Consider the following 18,993-nt stretch of genomic DNA (forward strand, 5'->3'; position numbering starts at 1 on the left):
TCTCTGTCTAACTCCTCTTCATCCCCGCCTCCTCTCCCGTGGCGCAGAACTCTGAATAACAACAACGTCACCACGATATGGAGAGGCACGTTCCAGTCCAACCCAAGACTCCGCGCTCTCAGAATTGCCGGGAACAAGTTGATCTGCGACTGTCACCTGTCATGGCTGGGGCGGACGCTGGCGGCGGCTCCCTACCTCACCCATTACGTGCGCTGCTCCTCCCCCTACCGCCTCAAGGACAGAGTGGTGACGGAGGTGTTCGATCACGAGTTTAAGTGTGCTGGTGAGTCAGGCTGTTGTGTGTGTGTGTGTGTGTGTGTGTGTGTGTGTGTGTGTGTGTGTGTGAGATAAATATTCTGAAACACTTCACCTTCCTATCTCCTCAAATTTCAAGGGATTTTATAAAGGGAGTCTTCGTAATTGTGTGTGTGTGTGTGTGTGTGTGTGTGTGTGTGTGTGTGTGTGTGTGTGTGTGTGTGTGTGTGTGTGTGTGTGTGTGTGTGTGTGTGTGTGTGTTTAGAATTCTGAAACATTTGCCGTCCTGTCTTCACAATTTCAGGCATTAAGGGAAGCTCTAAGGGTTTTTAAGGGCGTTTTTCTTGCTTCTGGGGATACATGAGCAAGTTGTGCACATTGTAATTGGGGAGAAGCAGCCCTATTAGCCGATTATTTCTCTCTGTGGCCTCTGAAAATTGTTAGGATGAGGAAAAAGGGCGTTTAGGAATTGAAGTGTGTGGATGTGTGTGTGTGTGTGTGTGTGTGTGTGTGTGTGTGTGTGTGTGTGTGTGTGTGTGTGTGTGTGTGTTACAATTTTTTCTCTCTCTTTCTTTGCGCAGTATTTTAATAATTTGCATGGAAAAGAGAAATTCATAAACCGGGTAGCATGTGGTAAAGCCATTTATTAATTACAGTTTACACAGCCCCATGCACGTAGGCTGTATAAATATATGAATAATGTGCTCTCAGAAAATGGTTACTGTTTTGGGCGAAAGAAAGTGACACGTACAATGAAGTGAACACTAAACCGAAATTACCTTTTTCTCGTTACAATTTTGTCCACTTCCGGTCGCTGATTTTCGACATTTCGCAGGTGAAAAATATAAAAAAGGCGAAATAAAAAGTTTCCTGTGGTGTCATCCAATCAGTGTCAGGAATTAGTCGATGTGGGAGCTGATTGGATGACCCGCGGCGCCTTTGGGATGACAGCCAATCAGAGGGCGAGGGGCGCCTGTCGCCTCGTTTTTCTTTTCCAGCCACAATTGCTGTTTATTTTGACGACAGGTTTTCTCCCATTTTCTTGTGGTTCAAGTCGTTTTCCTTCATCCAGACCCAAATAAATCAGGTTTGTAGGGCGCCTCACCAATATCTGTGGGGATTTTCTTCTCTTTTGTCTTTTATATAACTGTGGATATATGTATTCTCCGTCCCTAATGCTCTCGGGTGGAGATTTAGTCAAAATCTGGCTCTATGGTTCCATATATATATTTCGTGATATCTATTTTCTCTCATCTTTTTTATTTCCTTCATTGATCCTGCCAAAGGTCAGATTGAATAAGGTCTGACGTACGTTGAGCCTCGCCGTCTCGCGTGTTCCAATTATCGAAGGACTGAATTGATAAGGCTCATGGCGTCATGTCCGTACCACGCGTACACTGCTGGCCGGCCCAGGATTCGATTTATGGGCGTCTTTGGCGTTGGTTCTTCCGAAGTCTTAGCTTGAGTGCACTTCATCATTCAGCGTTTTATCCAGACTATTCAACCCTCAGCATTTAACCAGAGATCATTTCCTGTGCCTTTTCTCTCACATTTTGATGGTAAATGTGAACAAAACTTCTCCTTTTCACGTGAGAGGCTGTGTCACGCTGGCCTTTCCGTGGTGACTCGTGCATGCACAGCCCCGCACCCGTGACGGCTCATTAATTCTGTATGGCTCATGTTCCAGCGGGTCTCGTGGACAACGTGGACCGGGGCTGCTCCCTGGCCCCTGTCTGCCCCCGGGCGTGTCGCTGCGGCGCCGGCATCGTGGACTGCCGCGACACTGGCCAGGCTGATGTCCCCACCCACATCCCCGAGGACACCATTGAGTTGTAAGTGACAGATGCGTGTTCCTATGCTGTGGTTACGGAGGTGGTGAAATAATTTACGCTGAAATGCTACAGCTGTCCTTTACCAGTCTCTCTCTCTCTCTCTCTCTCTCTCTCTCTCTCTCTCTCTCTCTCTCTCTCTCTCGTTAGTTAGTTAGTTACGTAAGGCAGTATTATAGTCCTCTTTGTTCATAAGTCCTAGCGATATTGAAAGAGAGATTGGGGTGGATCAATAGGGAACACATTCATCAAGGGCAAATATCTTCTGTAGAAAATATCATTAATTATCTTACAAAAATCGTGATTATCTACGTGTAAGAGTGTATTAATTGTAGAGATCCAGGAATTTTGACCTTGAGAAACATCACACCTATAGTTTTTGTCTCGTGTTCCTCCACAGGCGTCTAGAACACAACGAGATCACGCACATTCCCTCCAAGATCTTCACACCCTACCGCCTCCTGAAACGCATGTAAGTACTGTACTTACAAGCAAATGTGAGGTCATGGTTTGTGTGAGGAGCAGAACGACGCCTTCTACACAGTGCTGCGTCAGTGTTGCTTGGTGCTCTGTGACAAATTGCCCTGGGTGGAGGACAGACAGGGGGCAAGAAGAGGAAGGTCCAGAAAATATGAAGGGAACATAGATGGAGGATGCAGTTTCTGACAGCATCTCTGTTAGTCCGCCGGGGAACGTGAATATTGTGGCATATAGTGGGTGTTATTCTTGCATAGTCACCTGGCAGTTACATGAATAAGAGGGTGTGGAATACAAGTGTAAGGAAAGTGAATCGAATAAATATGTAGGTCTTGCGTTTTAAAGTATCCATAATGCCTCCCACTTTAAGTCAGTAATGCCGTTCCTCTCATTATGCCGAGAGCTATTTTTTTATTTATGTATACGAATGTTCCAGCTAGTCCCTTGCTGACATAATAAGAATTCCCTCTGAATATTTGAAAAGACTGATGAACTATGCAGAATATATCACTCGTAATATATTTTCTGCACTAGCCATGTAAGAGTTGTTTCATAGCAATATTAAACGAAACTATTAAAACATTTATCATTGACATCATGTATGCTTTAGCTTCGAGGAACAGAAGTGGCTCAGAATTATCCGAGAAGCATATGCCGTTACACACTCTGTCTCTCCCCTCACAGTGACCTGAGCAACAATGAGATCAGTGAGATAGCAGACGATGCCTTCCACGGACTGGACAGCTTGAACTCTTTGTAAGTGTGTCGCCTTTTACGTATATTTGAGCATGTGCGAAAAGAAAAAAAAAGTTTCCTTACTAGTGCATCCATACTACCATTACTGTTTTCTCTCTCACCTCTCCCTCTTCCTTCCTCAGAGTGCTGTACGGAAACAAGATCACTAGCATTTCCTCCCGCCTGCTGAGTGGCCTGACCAACCTACAGCTGCTGTGAGTACAACACCCAAGTGACATTAGCCTTTTTTTCACCAGATTCTGGTCTTCTTTACGGTTCACCACCATAGTTGGCCTCTCTTCTTTTATATTTTCCTACTCTTGGCCAGTACCTCTCTAACATAGAAGAGTAAAGTGAGAGGAAATTAGTTTTAGATTAATTTTAGTCCTTTCACTGTTGCGCCCTTCATTGTGTAGACTGCGAATTGGAAAAGCTTCACGTTTTGATGATGAATGACTCATCATAAGGTCATCAGAGTGCTAGGTTAGGATTAGATTAGTTTTGTCCTTCTACTGCTAATCCTTTCATTGTGTAGACCACGTCTTGAAAAGGTGCCAGATTTTTGCCGAGGAATAACGAAATAAAATACGTGGAAATTAGTAGGCTAAGGTTATTTAACTGATAGCCCTATTGTGAGTAACAAAGTAAAGAAAATTTAGTCTACCTTGGTGAATAAGACACATTTAGCTAGCGGTGTAACAGAACCATAAGTATTCTGCAACATTACTCTGCCTCACATCTACTACTACCAAAGGCCTCTCTATACCTAGCTGAAGTGACACCAGCCTTTTTTATGATATTTTTAATGATTCAAGTGACAGATCAACAACATTTCCACATTATTTATTGGAGAAACTCTTGAGAACACGACCAATCAACTCGGTGGCCTTTGAAATAAGTCGTGTAGTGAGATGGGATGGCGAGGCGTTTCGTAATACTTAATAGCCTCTGCGCTGTGGCCTAATGATTTGTTTCCACGTTTGCAGCCTCCTCAACGCCAACCATATCCAGTGTGTGCACCACGATGCCTTCAAGGACCTCCGCAAACTAAGCCTCCTGTAAGTATACTTTTGCTGTGCTTGTTGGTTGCTGTGGTTTAGCCTCGACTATACGCTGGTGTGTGGTCTGTAAAATCTCGGTGTGTGTGTGTGTGTGTGTGTGAAAATGTAACTTCTTTTTTCTGTTTACAAATGTTTTTTTTTTTTTTTTATGTTTAATTTGTCTTCGTTTTCTTCCAGGTCGCTGTATGACAACCAGATAATGAACCTGAACAATGGAACCTTCTCTCCTCTCATCACCATTGAGACCATGTGAGTGATGGCTGACTTTTTTTTTTTTTTTTAATGGAGGAGGGAAGGGGAGATGTGAATTGTAAATGTGTAATGCATATGTCTAACTTATAAAAGAAATTATAGAAGACAAGAGAAGGTACAAGAAGCCGTGCAGTCCCTTTATGAAACATGCTTAGCTATCTTCACTGGTCAGTCACCCTCATCCATAAACCTGCTGTGTGTTCTATTAAAACGCCCTAGGGATGGCACCTACCACCCTTATTACTCAGTATTTTCCTTTCATCTACCAGTCTATTTGAAAACCAATTCTTCTGTCTTCCTTTTTTTTTTTATCAAACTTTATCAAGCTTGAACCCTTTATTTGTTGTCTTATTCTAATTACTAGAACTAAAAATTTTGTCATGTCATTCATTCTTTGTTACTTACAGATCATTATCAGGTCCCCTCTTACTTTGAGCCTCTGATTACTATGCTCAATTATTTTCCTTCCACACTGCAGGCACCTTGGATCCAATCCTTTTGTGTGTGACTGTAACTTAGCCTGGATGGTAGAGTACCTCACAGCAAATCCAGTTGAGACCTCTGACGCTCGCTGCCAGGAACCAAGCCGGCTCTCTAGGAAGCCTTTCCAGAGGCTGAGATCAGATGGCTTCAGGTGTAAGTATGTGTGATGGCAAGGAGTAGTGCAGACAACAGTTAATCAGTACATGTGGTGCACTGCAGTGTCACCTCATTGATACTGGGAGCATGAGAAAGTAGAGGACTATAACGTGTATGTACTATAGCAGTTTGCAATACAGTATTTCATTAATTAAAGTGCCTTATCTTATTTCTGTAACTAAGGTACATCATCTTATTAAAGTAATATAAAACTTGCTCATATAATAATATATACTATTCTATAATGTTTGTAACATGTATTTTTGTAAGTTTTGATTTTTCAAAAGCAACTGTGTTGCCAGTAATATATTATCATGCAATTCCCAGGCACAAATGAGCTGCGCGCCAAGTATGCCGGTCGCTGTGATGAAGTGGACCTGTGTCTGAACCGCTGTGCCTGTGAGAGCTCTAGGGTTGACTGTTCTGGCCGAGAACTCACCGCTGTGCCCAGTGATATCCCCAACACCACAACAATGCTGTGAGTCGACTGACTGTTTGGAGTCCATAATGCACAAACATTAGCCTTCAGCATCAGTGTTGTCATCTTATCAACCTTCATCTTCCACAATACAAAACAAAGATAGATTCAGAACTTAGAAATCACAGGAACTATGGGAATCATTGTACTACAGCTGGTGAAGGTAGTTACTGGAGCAGAGGGAATCATTATTCTAATGTTAATGTGAAAATTGTCATTTGTCCATTCACATGATTCTATTCATAGAAGTCTACAAGTAAGTTCTTTCAGTTCTGTATGTAAAACTCTCCCATATTGCTGTGTTTACTGTTCACAAAAATATTTCACTGTTGCAAAGTGACAACATAGCACAGGTAAGCCAAGACTTATCATTGGGCAGGGGGCTGAAAAATCATCATTAAGTAATTGAATATTAAGTAGCATTGTAGGAGAAATTGGAATGCATTTATTGTACCATGACTAACAATGTCAAGGCACTCAATATATATGAATATACATATAGTAGTATAGACTTCAAAGTTTAGACACTTCTGATATTTTGCATAAAGTACTTGACTCTCAATAATTTGATGTCCATCTTATGCATCTAGCTTATGAAAATATCTGTGTGTACTGTAATAAGTACATCACACCCTCACATTCTATCTCATCTTTTTTTCTTTCAGGGATCTGAGTTACAATCAACTGTTTCTCTGGATGGAACAACAAGCATGCGTCGCCTTAAAAGTCTGAGTCACCTTGACTTGTCTCACAATCGCCTCACTTACCTCAGCCCTGAGTTCTTCCGAGGTGCTCGCTCCCTCACCCACCTGTGAGTATCTGCCTCCTGAGTGGCCTGTGCCTGCTGTATATCACAGTGCTTGGTTCACAGAAGTTTTGAGGTTCACTTTTGCTTTTGAGGATTTGAATGCTTGTTGGGCTTCAGAACCCTGGGGATATAGCAGGTATTAATAACATGAAATAGAGTATACTGGAGCTTGGTTCAGATTGCTAGGCAGCAGTTATGGTACATGGAATCACAGGTTTTGGTTCTTTATATGTTCTTCAACAAAATTATTATATAATGCAACACAGTGTATATATATGACTCACTGTCTCACTGGGTGAGGCTACGGTTCTGTGCATCTTTTGGTGTAATGTGTTTCCCCTTCATGAACAGGTGTACTTACTGTGTTCTGTCTTCTGCCTTACTCTGAGAAAAGGTGGGAAAAGATAATCATGAAGTTACGTATATGGTATTACACTGCAGAGGCATTAACAGGTTGTTCTTGGCCAAGAGCATTATGTTAATTGCAACCACTGCTATAAGCCTAGCAGTATAAAAATGCTGCAAGAAATTCACTAGTATACATATACCAATTGACATTGCATTCATCTGAAACTAATTTTCATACATACTAATTGGAAGTGGTCCTCAAAATCCTAATGTTTGTATGTTTCATGTAATAAAACCACCCTCAGCTTCTTGTCACTGATTTACTTCTAAGAAGACAATGTCAGCAAGATTGGTGATAATGAAAATTTAAACATTTGCCTGGGAGCAGCAGCCTTCCTCTCAAAGCAAGGAACAGTTTGATCAGCTCCTGCCATAGTCATTATAGCACCAGTGAAGCAAAAAGTATAATAAAAAGCATTCAAGTCATAATACTGTTAATCAGGAAACCTCTCTCTTCAAATGGTAACTGCTCATTATAGTGGAATTCATAGACAGAGGATTAGTCTGAATTGGAAATGAAGATTTCTCTTTGTTGAGAAAGAGTGAAGGCATTCAGTTACCTCTCAAATGTAATTCACTTTCATATCTGTGTACCCTTCCTTCAGGAAGCAGGCACATCCTAAGCACAAAGTCTTTTGTTTCCAGCACTGTGACCCACAACAAACTCATTCAGGTGCCCGAGGAGGTAACCCGTAGACTCAGAGCGGTGACACACCTGTAAGTTAGTCATGATAATGGTCAGAGGAATGCAAATCCCCATTAAGCCAAGCCCAAGGTGGCTTTGTATACTCCCTTCAGGCCCATCACTCACAAGGAACAATTATGTACTGAAATTCTCAATGCCAGACCATCCTTTGCAAAGTTATTCAGTAATAAATGCTATGTGCCTTTGGCTCCTTTGTGTACATGATGGGAATCTTATACTGAGCCATCTTCACCTATACATAATCTGGCTGAGGGGATCTGTGACCACAGAATAAATCATAAACCTCTGAGAAATTTAATAGCCTAGCTATAACTCTGCCTGCTAGTGTTGCTACACAGGCTTTGCATCATGAGGCAGGGACATCACCGGCTGTAAGTTTTGCCTTCCTTCAAAGTTGGTAGTACATAAGAAATGTTTCCCTCATAAAACTGCCTTTGTTTTGCATTGTATTCTTTCGACAGATTTACACAAAAAACGTCATATAGGGAAGTTATCTTTTGATGATGAATTCACCAGAACTACAGCTCAGTCATTGGCTACACATTAGCTTGTAGTGACACCTTCACTACAGGAGTGCTGGTGAATGTCAGTGAGGAAAAGTTTCCTTCAGCAATGATTGTTTCTCCAAATCTGTCTGAAACATTGTTGCCTTTGGTTAAGATCAAAGTGAGGTGTAATCTTTCTGAAAGAAACACGCTGAAAGAAAAGCAGTTTTAAAAAGGAAGTATTCTCTTTTGTAATGCCAGCTTAAGGTAATGAAGAGACAATACTATCATTCATTTCATTGTTTTGCGTTATATGATTCTGTATGATACATATAATTGTGGGTAAGATTTACAAAATTATCATGATCTGATCACCTCCTCATGTCATGACCAGAGTCTGTGATATAAGTCACTAGAAACATGTACGTACTGTAAATAAATTCACTATAAATTTATATATCCCTAATAACTCTGTTAACAAGAATATTGTAGTAGTTTTATATGAAAGCCAAAAAGAATCTGATAAGTCTTTTTGTCTGAAGTGTCGCCAGCAAGCAGATCACACTGTAACGGTGTCTCTGTCCCTTCCCGCTGCCGGCTGGCAGTAACCACGCTACTCCCTATTTTCATTTACCACTCAGCATTGTACTGTATATAAAATCCCTTCTCTATAATTAACAATTTGTTAAAGCTGATGCTTCAGCACATTCAACTTTGCCATTCAATCCTTTCTTTATAGATTATGTTTGGTCTTGACCAAACCAAGTTACAAGGGATAGTATTGTCTTCATTCACTGATTAAACATGTCATGTGCCATTATACTGGTAATTTTTTCAGTGCTGTACATGATGCAGGGTACAAATTATGAGCAAAGATTTTAAAAGGTGCCTTTCAGACTGAAACAGGAGCATCTTGTGTACATGTAGTAAGTGTGTGGAGGACGGCAAGCTGTGTCCGTGATGCCAGACACACCAGGCTGTACTGTTGGCTTCTCAGGTTCAGTTTTTGCATTACTCTTTTAGTGTGTCATGATGTTTGGGATTGGCTTCATTTTTGTGGTGAAGGCATCCAGATTTTGTGAAGAAAAGCTTAAAATCTAGAGAGATATTTGCTATAGTATATAGTTTAGTATTTCTGGTGCACTGGTGACGCCACACATGGACATGCGATGCACCAAAGCAACACAAAAGTTTAGCGCTGACACAAAACTGAAAAGATAAAAATTTGATGAAATCTCTGACCTGAATACTTACACTTTGCTCATATTTCTGCTTTCAGTGATCTCTTCTAATTACTGTTACTGTATTTGAAATTCCATCGTCATTACTTGCTTAGGCCAAAACCAACTTAGAATAATTGAGGAATAATGGCTCAAAAATGTCACAGGATATTTTTCATAAACACAGTTAAGTTCCTAGGCAAGTTGTTTTCTGTCTTGTATACTAGTATTGATATGGAAAAGACAGTGTTTTGTGATACTTTCAAAGTCAAATGAAGTCTACATACACAATATTTATTATTTGTGAAACTTAGAATAAGTTAGAGCAAAGCTTTCTTTGATTAAGTTCATTATTATTGTTTTGCGGTGCTGGTATGGAAACCAACTACACTGTGGTGATTAGGAAGGGAGAGAAATTGTAAGGGTGAATATCCATACACTGATGTAATGGAGAATGTTGGTCTTCATTGCAGCATGAATGTTTGCTTTTAGCAACATATTCTGCAAGTTAGTCTTTATATATATATATATATATATATATATATATATATATATATATATATATATATATATATATATATATATATATATATATATATATATATATCATGAACTAAAACAAACTTTTTACTACTGCTTACCATTGTAAACTGTTAGTGAGTTAGTAGTTATATATATATATATATATATATATATATATATATATATATATATATATATATATATATATATATATATATATATATATATATATATATATATATATATATATATATATATATATATATATATATATATATATATATATATATATATATATACATATGTATATGAAAGTAAAGTTAAGGCAAGGTATAGTTTGAGTAGTGTTGGTGTTGTTGAGTAATGTGTTATTGAGGAACTCTGGCCATGCTGATGGGAAAGCATGAGTTTTCCTGACTTGGCATGAGCAGGGCAGTGTGGTGACGTCCAGCATGGACTTAAATTTCTGTTTTCTTCCTTTATTTACTTGTCTATTCATCCCTTGATTATTTGTAGTCTGTTCCAGTTCTTTGGGTCCATTTGGTACTGTAATGTTTCTTGTTGAGTGTACTGTTTTTCATTCTGTGTACTTCAGGCTTACAGACTTGTGGCTCTAAGTATCTACTGTAATATAAACTATGTTTAATATTCACATGCTGTGCATATTACTGAAAATGTTCATTTGTATACACTTGAAAATCATGCAACTCTGGACTCTACTTAACTCTGTATAGATGAATCCAGATCAACAATTCTAGTAACAAAGTTATCCCATTAATCTTTACAATCTAATAATTGTCATCTTTCTCAAAGAAACTAATATGGCTTCAGATTAATATCTACCATGTCTGTGTCTCTTCATTCTTTTCTTTGAATGTAGTGTAGAATATTCAGTGGTTTCAGAAGGACTTGATATCACATTTTTCAGTCTCATATTGTTAATTACTGAACTAAATATGGTTAAGGAGGGAATTACTCATGATTTTTTTGTATTATGAACTCATATTTCAGAGATTTGTCTGGGAACCACATCAGCTGCTTGTCCAAGAAGATCATCGAGCACATGCCAAGACTGGAGCACCTGTGAGTACCAGCACCACTCACCATGTGCATGTAGCTACCACTGTGTCACTAGACAAGGCTCAAGAAATTCTCATTAAAAACTGCCAAGGGGAACAAAAGAACTAATAATAGAAAAAACTTACTGAGATGCCATTCCCAAAAAAGATGTCATAAGTTGGTCTAAATTTGGAGGATAAATGTCTTGGAACCTCTCGTGAAAGAGTTCAAGTCAAAGAAAGAAATACAGAAGCAGGCAGGGAATTCTGGAGTTAGCCAGAAAAGGGGAAAAATTATTGTAAATTATACTGGTTAACTGTTGCATTAGAGAAGTGGATAGAATAAGTGTGAGAGAAATCAGAAAATGTTGTTTAGTGAGGCAGGGATTCATTTCTTTATTATGACATCACTAGGGACATCTCCTCCAACCCTCTGAACTGTGACTGCCGAGCGTCCTGGATGAGGGAGTGGATGCTGCAACACGAGGACCGCCAGCCGCCAACCTGCCACCTGCCGGCCTCACTCCGGGACAGCCCTGTCACTAAGGTTGGCGCGCAGCTCCTCACGTGTCAAGGTGTGTTCCAGAAATAAGTAATGAATTTCTATTCTTGATTCTTTGTTATTGTTTAGGATACTCATTTTTTGGTGTAACAAATTGCAAGATGGCTTCATTGTCTTTCAATACAACTTTATTTGTATTTGTTTTGTTTGTTCTTGTACTGACATTTTTTTACTTTTTTCCATTTGTTTTTATCAACATTATTGATACAATTTGTGTGGACATTGAGCCAAGGCTGCTCAGGGAGAGGTCTCTTTATGTGATCATTTCGGCTCGTAAAAATCTGAGTAATGTTCTGTTTGTCTCCACAGGAGCTGTGCCAGATGATGACTGCCAGGGCTCAGTGTACTGCCCACCAGAGTGCCAGTGTGACAGAACAACTGTGCGCTGCTCCCGGGCACACCTCACCCAGATCCCACGTGGCATCCCCCCTGACACCACCGAGCTGTAAGTGTGTGTGTGTGTGTTTGTGTGTGAGCGTGTGTGAATGACAACTCGCATAGTGAATTATCAAAACTTGTAAAATACTTAATGGAACAATATTGTGGGCTGAACCAAAACAAAACTTGCTCATATTATGTATTGTACATTGATCTCTGACTATCCTCCATTCCTGATTAGATAAATGAGTTCATGCAATATAGTCCTGTACAGGATTGTGATGTGTGACATTTCTGTGATTTGCATGTGTTCACTGCTCACCATCCACACTTCCTCAGGTACCTGGACGTGAATGAGATCAAGACTGTTGACTCGGAGCGTCTCAAACACCTGAAGGCATTGAAGAAACTGTGAGTGTCTTGCTGCTGCCTCAATCACTGCCATAAATATTTAGTTGTGTTTCATGAATTTGATTTGTTGTATGATTAACATTAGTGATGAAATAAGAACATTTAAAAGAAATGATTATTTAATTCAACATAAGATGAAAATATGATTTGAAATTTTTGACATCAGAAGGTACTCAAGTTATGTTAAGATAAATAAATGTCATGTATGATGAAATATGCATAAGAAGATTGTGTGATGTGATGTTTTCCCTTCCCCCCGGGGCACAGGGACCTGAGCAACAACAAGATCACAATCCTTGCCAACAAAACTTTCTCAGAGTTAACCCAGCTGTCAACCCTGTAAGTAACAACAAGTGTACTTTATATACTAACTAATTGTTCTTGTATTGACTTCCTCCAGAATCAAGAACACCTTCCTCCCTCAAAGAAAATTGTTCCCATTAGTTGTGTACACAGTAAGGTCTTGCTGCACACACAGTTGCTGGGATGGAAGAATGCTATCACCATTATTAGTACCTGTTGTAAATAAAAGGATCTTTGAAGAGTGATACTTGGAACTTAAGATTGAAGAGCATGGTAGTGGTTTTCTTTCTTTGTCATGTTTTATTAGTGTTAGTCATGCATGATCTGTTTTGCAGCATCATATCCTACAACAAACTGGGCTGCATGGAGAGAGACTCGCTGCTCGGTCTGCGGGGGCTGCGGCTTCTGTCTCTTCATGGCAATGGGATTTCTTTCATACCTGAGGGCACCTTCAGGGACCTGGATGGCATAACTCACATGTATGTACACTATTCAACCATGAGAAACTAATTATAATCATAACCTATGATTTATGAGAAATATTTGTCCACCAAGAGGTATCCGGTTATTATCTTGCTTGGTGTTCCAACTTTTGGGTGTCCTGCAGAGCTCTGGGAGCCAACCCTCTGTACTGTGACTGCTCCATGGCCTGGCTGTCCCGGTGGATCAAGGTGGACTTTGTGGAGCCAGGCATCGCCCGCTGTGCAGACCCAAGGCCCATGAGGGACAAGCTTATCCTAACAACACCTGAGGAAATGTTTGTTTGTAATGGTTAGTAGCACAGTGATCATATTGTTTTACCACTAAAATGTAGTATCTCATTTACTTACAATTTTCCAAGTGTCATGGAAATAAATTTCTTAGTATGATTAAATCTAACTAAAGTATCTTACCCCAAACAGAACGAGTCCCTGATGATGTCTTGGCCAAGTGTGACCTGTGCTACACTCACCCCTGCCAGAATGGGGGAGAGTGCAGGTCTAGTCCTGGCCATGACTATGAGTGTCGATGCTCGGCAGGATTCCATGGCCCAGAGTGCCAGTACAGAATTGATGCCTGCTATGGGAATCCATGTAATAATGGTGGGACTTGCAAGGTGTTTGAGACCGGCAGATATGCGTAAGTCAAAGGAGCTAATAATAACAATGCACTTGTGTGATGTTTTTTATGTAATAATTTGTCTTTACTCGATATAATATGGAAATTAGATACATGAGTTTGTGTTCCTCAGGTGCCACTGTCCCTCTGGTTTTGAGGGAGGTCGCTGTGAGGTCAACATTGATGACTGCGCCAACCACAAGTGTGTCAATGGCGCCACCTGCGTTGATGGCTTGAACTCTTACTCGTGCACCTGTCCGGCTGGCCACACCGGAGAGTTTTGTGAGAGAAAGATTGCCTTCTGCACCAAGCAATTCAATCCTTGTAAGAACGGAGCAACTTGTGTCAACCATGGCACCAGCTATGAGTGCCAGTGCACCCTCGGCTGGTCTGGCAGCAACTGCACTCAGAACCTTGACGATTGTGCCAACCACATGTGTCAGGTGAGCAACACATGTGAAAGTGTGTGCATGCTACAGAACACTAGACATTCACTAAGACTATTGTAAGTACAGTAGATAAGTGATGTGAAAATCATCTACTTGATATGAATACCTAACTTATTAAAAGTAGTAGAGATTTACTTTGTCTTAATAGGAAACAGTGTTGGAAAACTTGAGATTCAAAGTTTTCATCTAACCTGACTTTCTTGTCTTCTTCCAGAATGGGGGGCAGTGTATAGACGGTATTGGGGATTATGAGTGCAAATGTTCTGGGGACTGGAGTGGACGGTACTGTGAACTTGGACCATCGGTGCTGCTGCAGACAGAGCCTTGCCTGCAGCACGACTGTCGCCATGGAGTGTGTATGGTGCCTCAGGGAGAGATGGAGTACGTCTGCAAGTGTTCACCAGGATACTCAGGTAAACTTCACTCACTCCTGAAACTCTGACAGACACACAAATAGAAAGACAGATGCAGAGCAATACAAAACATCACAAATTTTTTCCTGTCAATTACTTCACTTCAAGATTTTCACTTCTGATGGCTCAGTAAAATTTCTCAGTTGATGTCCTTATTTTTCTAATACTTCTATGTATATTCAGCCTTTACATGACATCATATTGTGGACCACATTCCTACTCACCATGAAGATTTAGGAAATTATTACTATAGAGAACCAAGATTGATTAAAGATTTAGACCCTGTGTTTTCAAGTCCAAAATTTAAATGTTAGAACTTTTTTATGTAGAACAGTAATTGTGTTAATTAATTCTTTCACTTCCATTATTTTTAGTTTTATAAAAATGTCATGTATTGTGTAATTTACTTTCATATTTGTTAGCTATTCATCTTATTTTAGTGATTTGATATATTGGTTGATCATCTTTAATTTAATCCAATTGTTTCAGGTAAATACTGTCAGCATATGACATCTGTAAACTTCATAGACTCAAGCAGCTTTGTTCAACTCACTGCTCCACCTGTGAGGCCATCAATCAACGTCACCATACGATTCACCACTCGGTCTCCCAACGGTGTGCTTTTCTACCTGGGCGAGGAGCAGCAGCACCTGGCTGTGGAAGTGTTCAAGGGTAGACTGCGAATCAGCTACGATGTTGGGAACCATCCAGCATCTACAATGTTCAGGTAGGATCATTTAGGCTTCACTCAGCTGGTGAATTGTGAATTGTACATTAGGGAATGAAACACAACTTGCATGTAACACTCACATTCTTCCTTGTTTTCTGCAACAGCTATGAGTTGGTGAGTGATGAAAAAGAGCACACTGTAGAACTGTTATCGGAACGTCAGAACTTCACACTGCGTGTTGACAGTGGCTTGGCGCGCTCCATGGTCAATGCTGGTGACCTGGAGTACCTAGAAGTGAATGCCCCAGTGTTCTTGGGCGGCGTGCCTCCTGATGTTGGCCAACATGCACAGATGCAGTGGCATCTGCGGAACTCCAGCAGCTTTAAGGGTAATAAACACTGGTGAACCATATACAGATGGCTACTGACTTGAAGCTTATTGTTCAACAGAGTAAACAAACATGGTGCCATAATTTCCACCAAACACCCATAATGTAACATTTTTAATACACAGTGTAAGGTGTTATTCTATATTTGTAAATTTTAACCACATGTAGATTAAAAATGTTTTTTCCAGGCTGCATGAACACTGTGGAAGTTAATGGACGGCTGCAGGATCTGAGTGAGAGTGAGAAGCAAAACAAGGTTGTGCCGGGGTGTGGGGATGCCGAGCAGCAGGACCAGGGTGCCATCAGGCCAGCTCCAGCCACTCAGGCCCCTCAGCAAGCCAGAGCTGCACCCAAAGCACAGAGAGCAAGAGGTATTGTGTGCATCAATGTTTCACAATGACTTCTTTTGCTTTAAGCTCAAGCAATCTTGTTATCAATCTTTTAGGTTTAATTTCAGCCACTCAGGTATATAACGCAATATAGTATTTCTATATTGTGTTGAGAGATCCTGTGGGTGGGACCATACAGCTGGTGAAAGGGTGTAGCAGAAGGGTTTTTTTCTTGCCTTGAATCCTAGGTTCATGGAATACGTTTAGAGAGCTGATGGTCTTGGCTGCATCCCCCTTCAAAGGGAAGCTCAGCTCTGTATAAAATTAGGTTTTGGATTTTAAGATTTGTTAGGCCTTTTCTTACTATGTTATTAATGTCCTGTGTAGTTCATTGCTCTTTAAACTACCATGATCAGTAGTTTTTTTATTATTGTCTCAAAAATGCATATGTTTTATTACTTTTTTCTTAGGAATTAAGGCACACATACTGATCATTATTTTACAGGAGGAAATGAGGCATGTGTCAACCACCAGTGTGAGAACGGCCGGTGTCGCCCCAACCGCCGCGGCACAGGCTACAGGTGCAGGTGTAAGAAGGGATGGAGTGGCAAGTTTTGTAATGAAGGTATGCTGATTGGTTTTTGCTTGTATTCATGCATATGTATACTAGTGAGTTTGTGTTAAGTATTCTTTTTTTTTCAGTATTAGAATTTAGCAATGTGAGTCATGTCTCAAAACTAATTTTTGCACCATTGATCTCCAAACTGCTGTGCCAAGGGAAAATAAAGAATTTGCATATATTTTTTTAGATTTAAGGATCAAAACAAGATTAAGACCATATAATGTGTTATTTGACATTGTGTAAAATTTTTATTTTATAAACTCACATATAGTTGAATGTATTGTTTTACTTTACAGATAACAGTGCGTGTGCAAACAACAGATGTGAGAACGGCAGGTGTCGTCCAAAACGCAAGACTGGAGGTTACAGGTGCCGCTGTAAGAGAGGCTGGAGTGGCAAGTTTTGTAATCAAGGCAAGTACTTCGTTTGGCATTCATGAAAATAAAATCTCACATATGTAACATGCACTGCATCATCTTGTTTTCAACATGTGACTGTGACTGCATAGACTTCAGTCATTGTTTGTTTCCTTCCCAATATGATGTGTTCAAAGTTTAATTTAAGTCCGTCTTGCCTCCAGAGCCCACATGCAGCCGGGAGAGAGAGAAGGCCTTCGTGTACGACTACGGCTGCCGCTCCCGCCGCCCCATCAGGCAATACACCTGCAATGGCACCTGTGGGAAGGACTGCTGCCAGCCCAAGCGGTACCACATGAAGCGAGTGGCCATGATCTGCAATGATGGGACTAAATACATGAAAGATGTGGACATTGTGAGGAAGTGTTGGTGTTCACGTGACTGTGAAGGAATGTAAATGTGAATGTTGCCAGTGAGTGGTGGGAAAACCTTGCACATATTATGGAGAACTTGACATGTGGTGGATTTCCCATTGGAAAAACTGGACATGTACAGTTATGCTAATGTGTCTTCAGGAGATCTGAAATGAAAAGAATAATACATTTTCGTAATGGAAATGTGTGTGACAGTGGTATTTCCCAGATGTGATTATTGCACGCACAGAGGAAACAGGAAATATTTGTTCAGGAGTTTGCAGTACAGATTGCAGTACTTACATGTAAAGTTATTATAGACTGAATAAATTATTTGACTAGAAGTACATGAAATGTGAACTCTAATATGTAAAATAGGTTGGCAGTAAATGTTTCTTTGGTAGTGTTAACTTACTGAACTATATAAGCTTTATATACGTGCAGTGAATATATCTTTGTAAATAATGATATTGATACTAAATGCAGTGAAGCATAGATTAATAGATAAGCTTGGAATATATACATATATCTGTGACCATATTAATTCAGATACCAGTTTATTCAGATATAAAAAGTTATCCTTGAATGTGTACTGCATTTATGTGGAGGACGTCTCTGTTTTCCTCTGTTATTACAGAGCGTGTACGCATGTACATTGAGTCAGTATATTTACTGTAATTAGTGTCTGAATTTATTGAACTCATCACAATTGATGAGAGTGTCACAAATGAAAATGATGGTTTTAGGGGACAAGTGTTTGGCCCTTGGAAAGTTGGAAAGAGAGAGTGGTTCTCCTGTACTGGAATGTGTGATGCTTCCTGGCACAGACCGAGTGTGGCAGGCAGGCAGAGCAGGAGCACAGGAGGTATTGTACAACTTAGATTTTCATAGTAGTACTCCTAGTACTTACGATATTTAACATTCTAATGTTACTAGAAAGTGTAATGATAAAAAAGTGGCCCAACATTACATCACATCATGACTTTGAAAGGACAGTAAGAGAAACAAAAAATTATCCCTGAGTGGAATTGATATAGTCCTTATGTTTTCAGGAAACAGCTGTGTGTACCTCAGAAGTGCATTGTGTCATTTGCTGCCAGTTAACTTAGTCATTGTACTGATTGTTTTATTGTAATGTTATCAAGCAGTAATTATAAATTGTATCAGTCATGTAACTACTAAAGTACATAGATTATCATTCCACAATAATTGTGAGGTACTGTGCCATTAATTTATCTGGCTTTTTAACCATCTAGTTGATGTGTTCATGGAAATCTAACATTAGTTCCCAGTCATTGTTCAGGAGTTGGCAGGACTTAAGTGTCTGGAAAGTATCCTACTTGTGAATAAAGTTGGATAGTCTTAATTTGGAAAACATTCATACTCATCTTCACCTCGGCTTGATGTCCTTCATGGAGGTTTTACTCAATACAAATCTGGATGCTTTAATACCATAAAATATCAAGAACTTGCCAGCGTTAAGGTATTTTATTTTATTTAATAAAAATAAACAAATACTTTTAAAGAAGCCCATTTACCAAATACGTATGTACTTCATTTTTCATAATTTGAGACCTCTTAAAGTGACCATGAAAACCATTTGTCACTTTCACAGAACGGGGGTTTTCTTGATACCTGTGTAAGTATTTACATGAAGGGAATACTTGT

At 39.9% G+C, this 18,993-nt stretch overlaps 1 protein-coding gene across 1 annotated transcript in view; it reads left to right on the forward strand.

The window, feature by feature from the left end:
* Positions 1–18,691, forward strand: part of LOC123508487 (protein slit-like) — a 339,938-nt gene extending 321,247 nt beyond the window's left edge. Inside the window, 28 exon segments of the mRNA XM_045262247.1 lie at positions 48–283; positions 1,943–2,087; positions 2,485–2,556; positions 3,246–3,317; positions 3,440–3,511; positions 4,283–4,354; positions 4,535–4,606; positions 5,088–5,245; positions 5,576–5,726; positions 6,392–6,414; positions 6,417–6,537; positions 7,588–7,659; positions 10,887–10,958; positions 11,348–11,508; positions 11,805–11,940; positions 12,213–12,284; positions 12,552–12,623; positions 12,923–13,066; positions 13,195–13,358; positions 13,490–13,706; positions 13,819–14,128; positions 14,349–14,547; positions 15,037–15,274; positions 15,382–15,605; positions 15,794–15,976; positions 16,440–16,559; positions 16,853–16,969; positions 17,137–18,691. Coding sequence (XP_045118182.1) covers positions 48–283; positions 1,943–2,087; positions 2,485–2,556; positions 3,246–3,317; positions 3,440–3,511; positions 4,283–4,354; positions 4,535–4,606; positions 5,088–5,245; positions 5,576–5,726; positions 6,392–6,414; positions 6,417–6,537; positions 7,588–7,659; positions 10,887–10,958; positions 11,348–11,508; positions 11,805–11,940; positions 12,213–12,284; positions 12,552–12,623; positions 12,923–13,066; positions 13,195–13,358; positions 13,490–13,706; positions 13,819–14,128; positions 14,349–14,547; positions 15,037–15,274; positions 15,382–15,605; positions 15,794–15,976; positions 16,440–16,559; positions 16,853–16,969; positions 17,137–17,369 — 3,928 coding nt within the window. The 3' untranslated portion in view covers positions 17,370–18,691.
* Positions 18,692–18,993: the final 302 nt, after the last annotated feature.

This window comes from Portunus trituberculatus, chromosome 24 (genome assembly GCF_017591435.1).
Source record: "Portunus trituberculatus isolate SZX2019 chromosome 24, ASM1759143v1, whole genome shotgun sequence".
Taxonomy (NCBI): Eukaryota; Metazoa; Arthropoda; class Malacostraca; order Decapoda; family Portunidae; genus Portunus; species Portunus trituberculatus.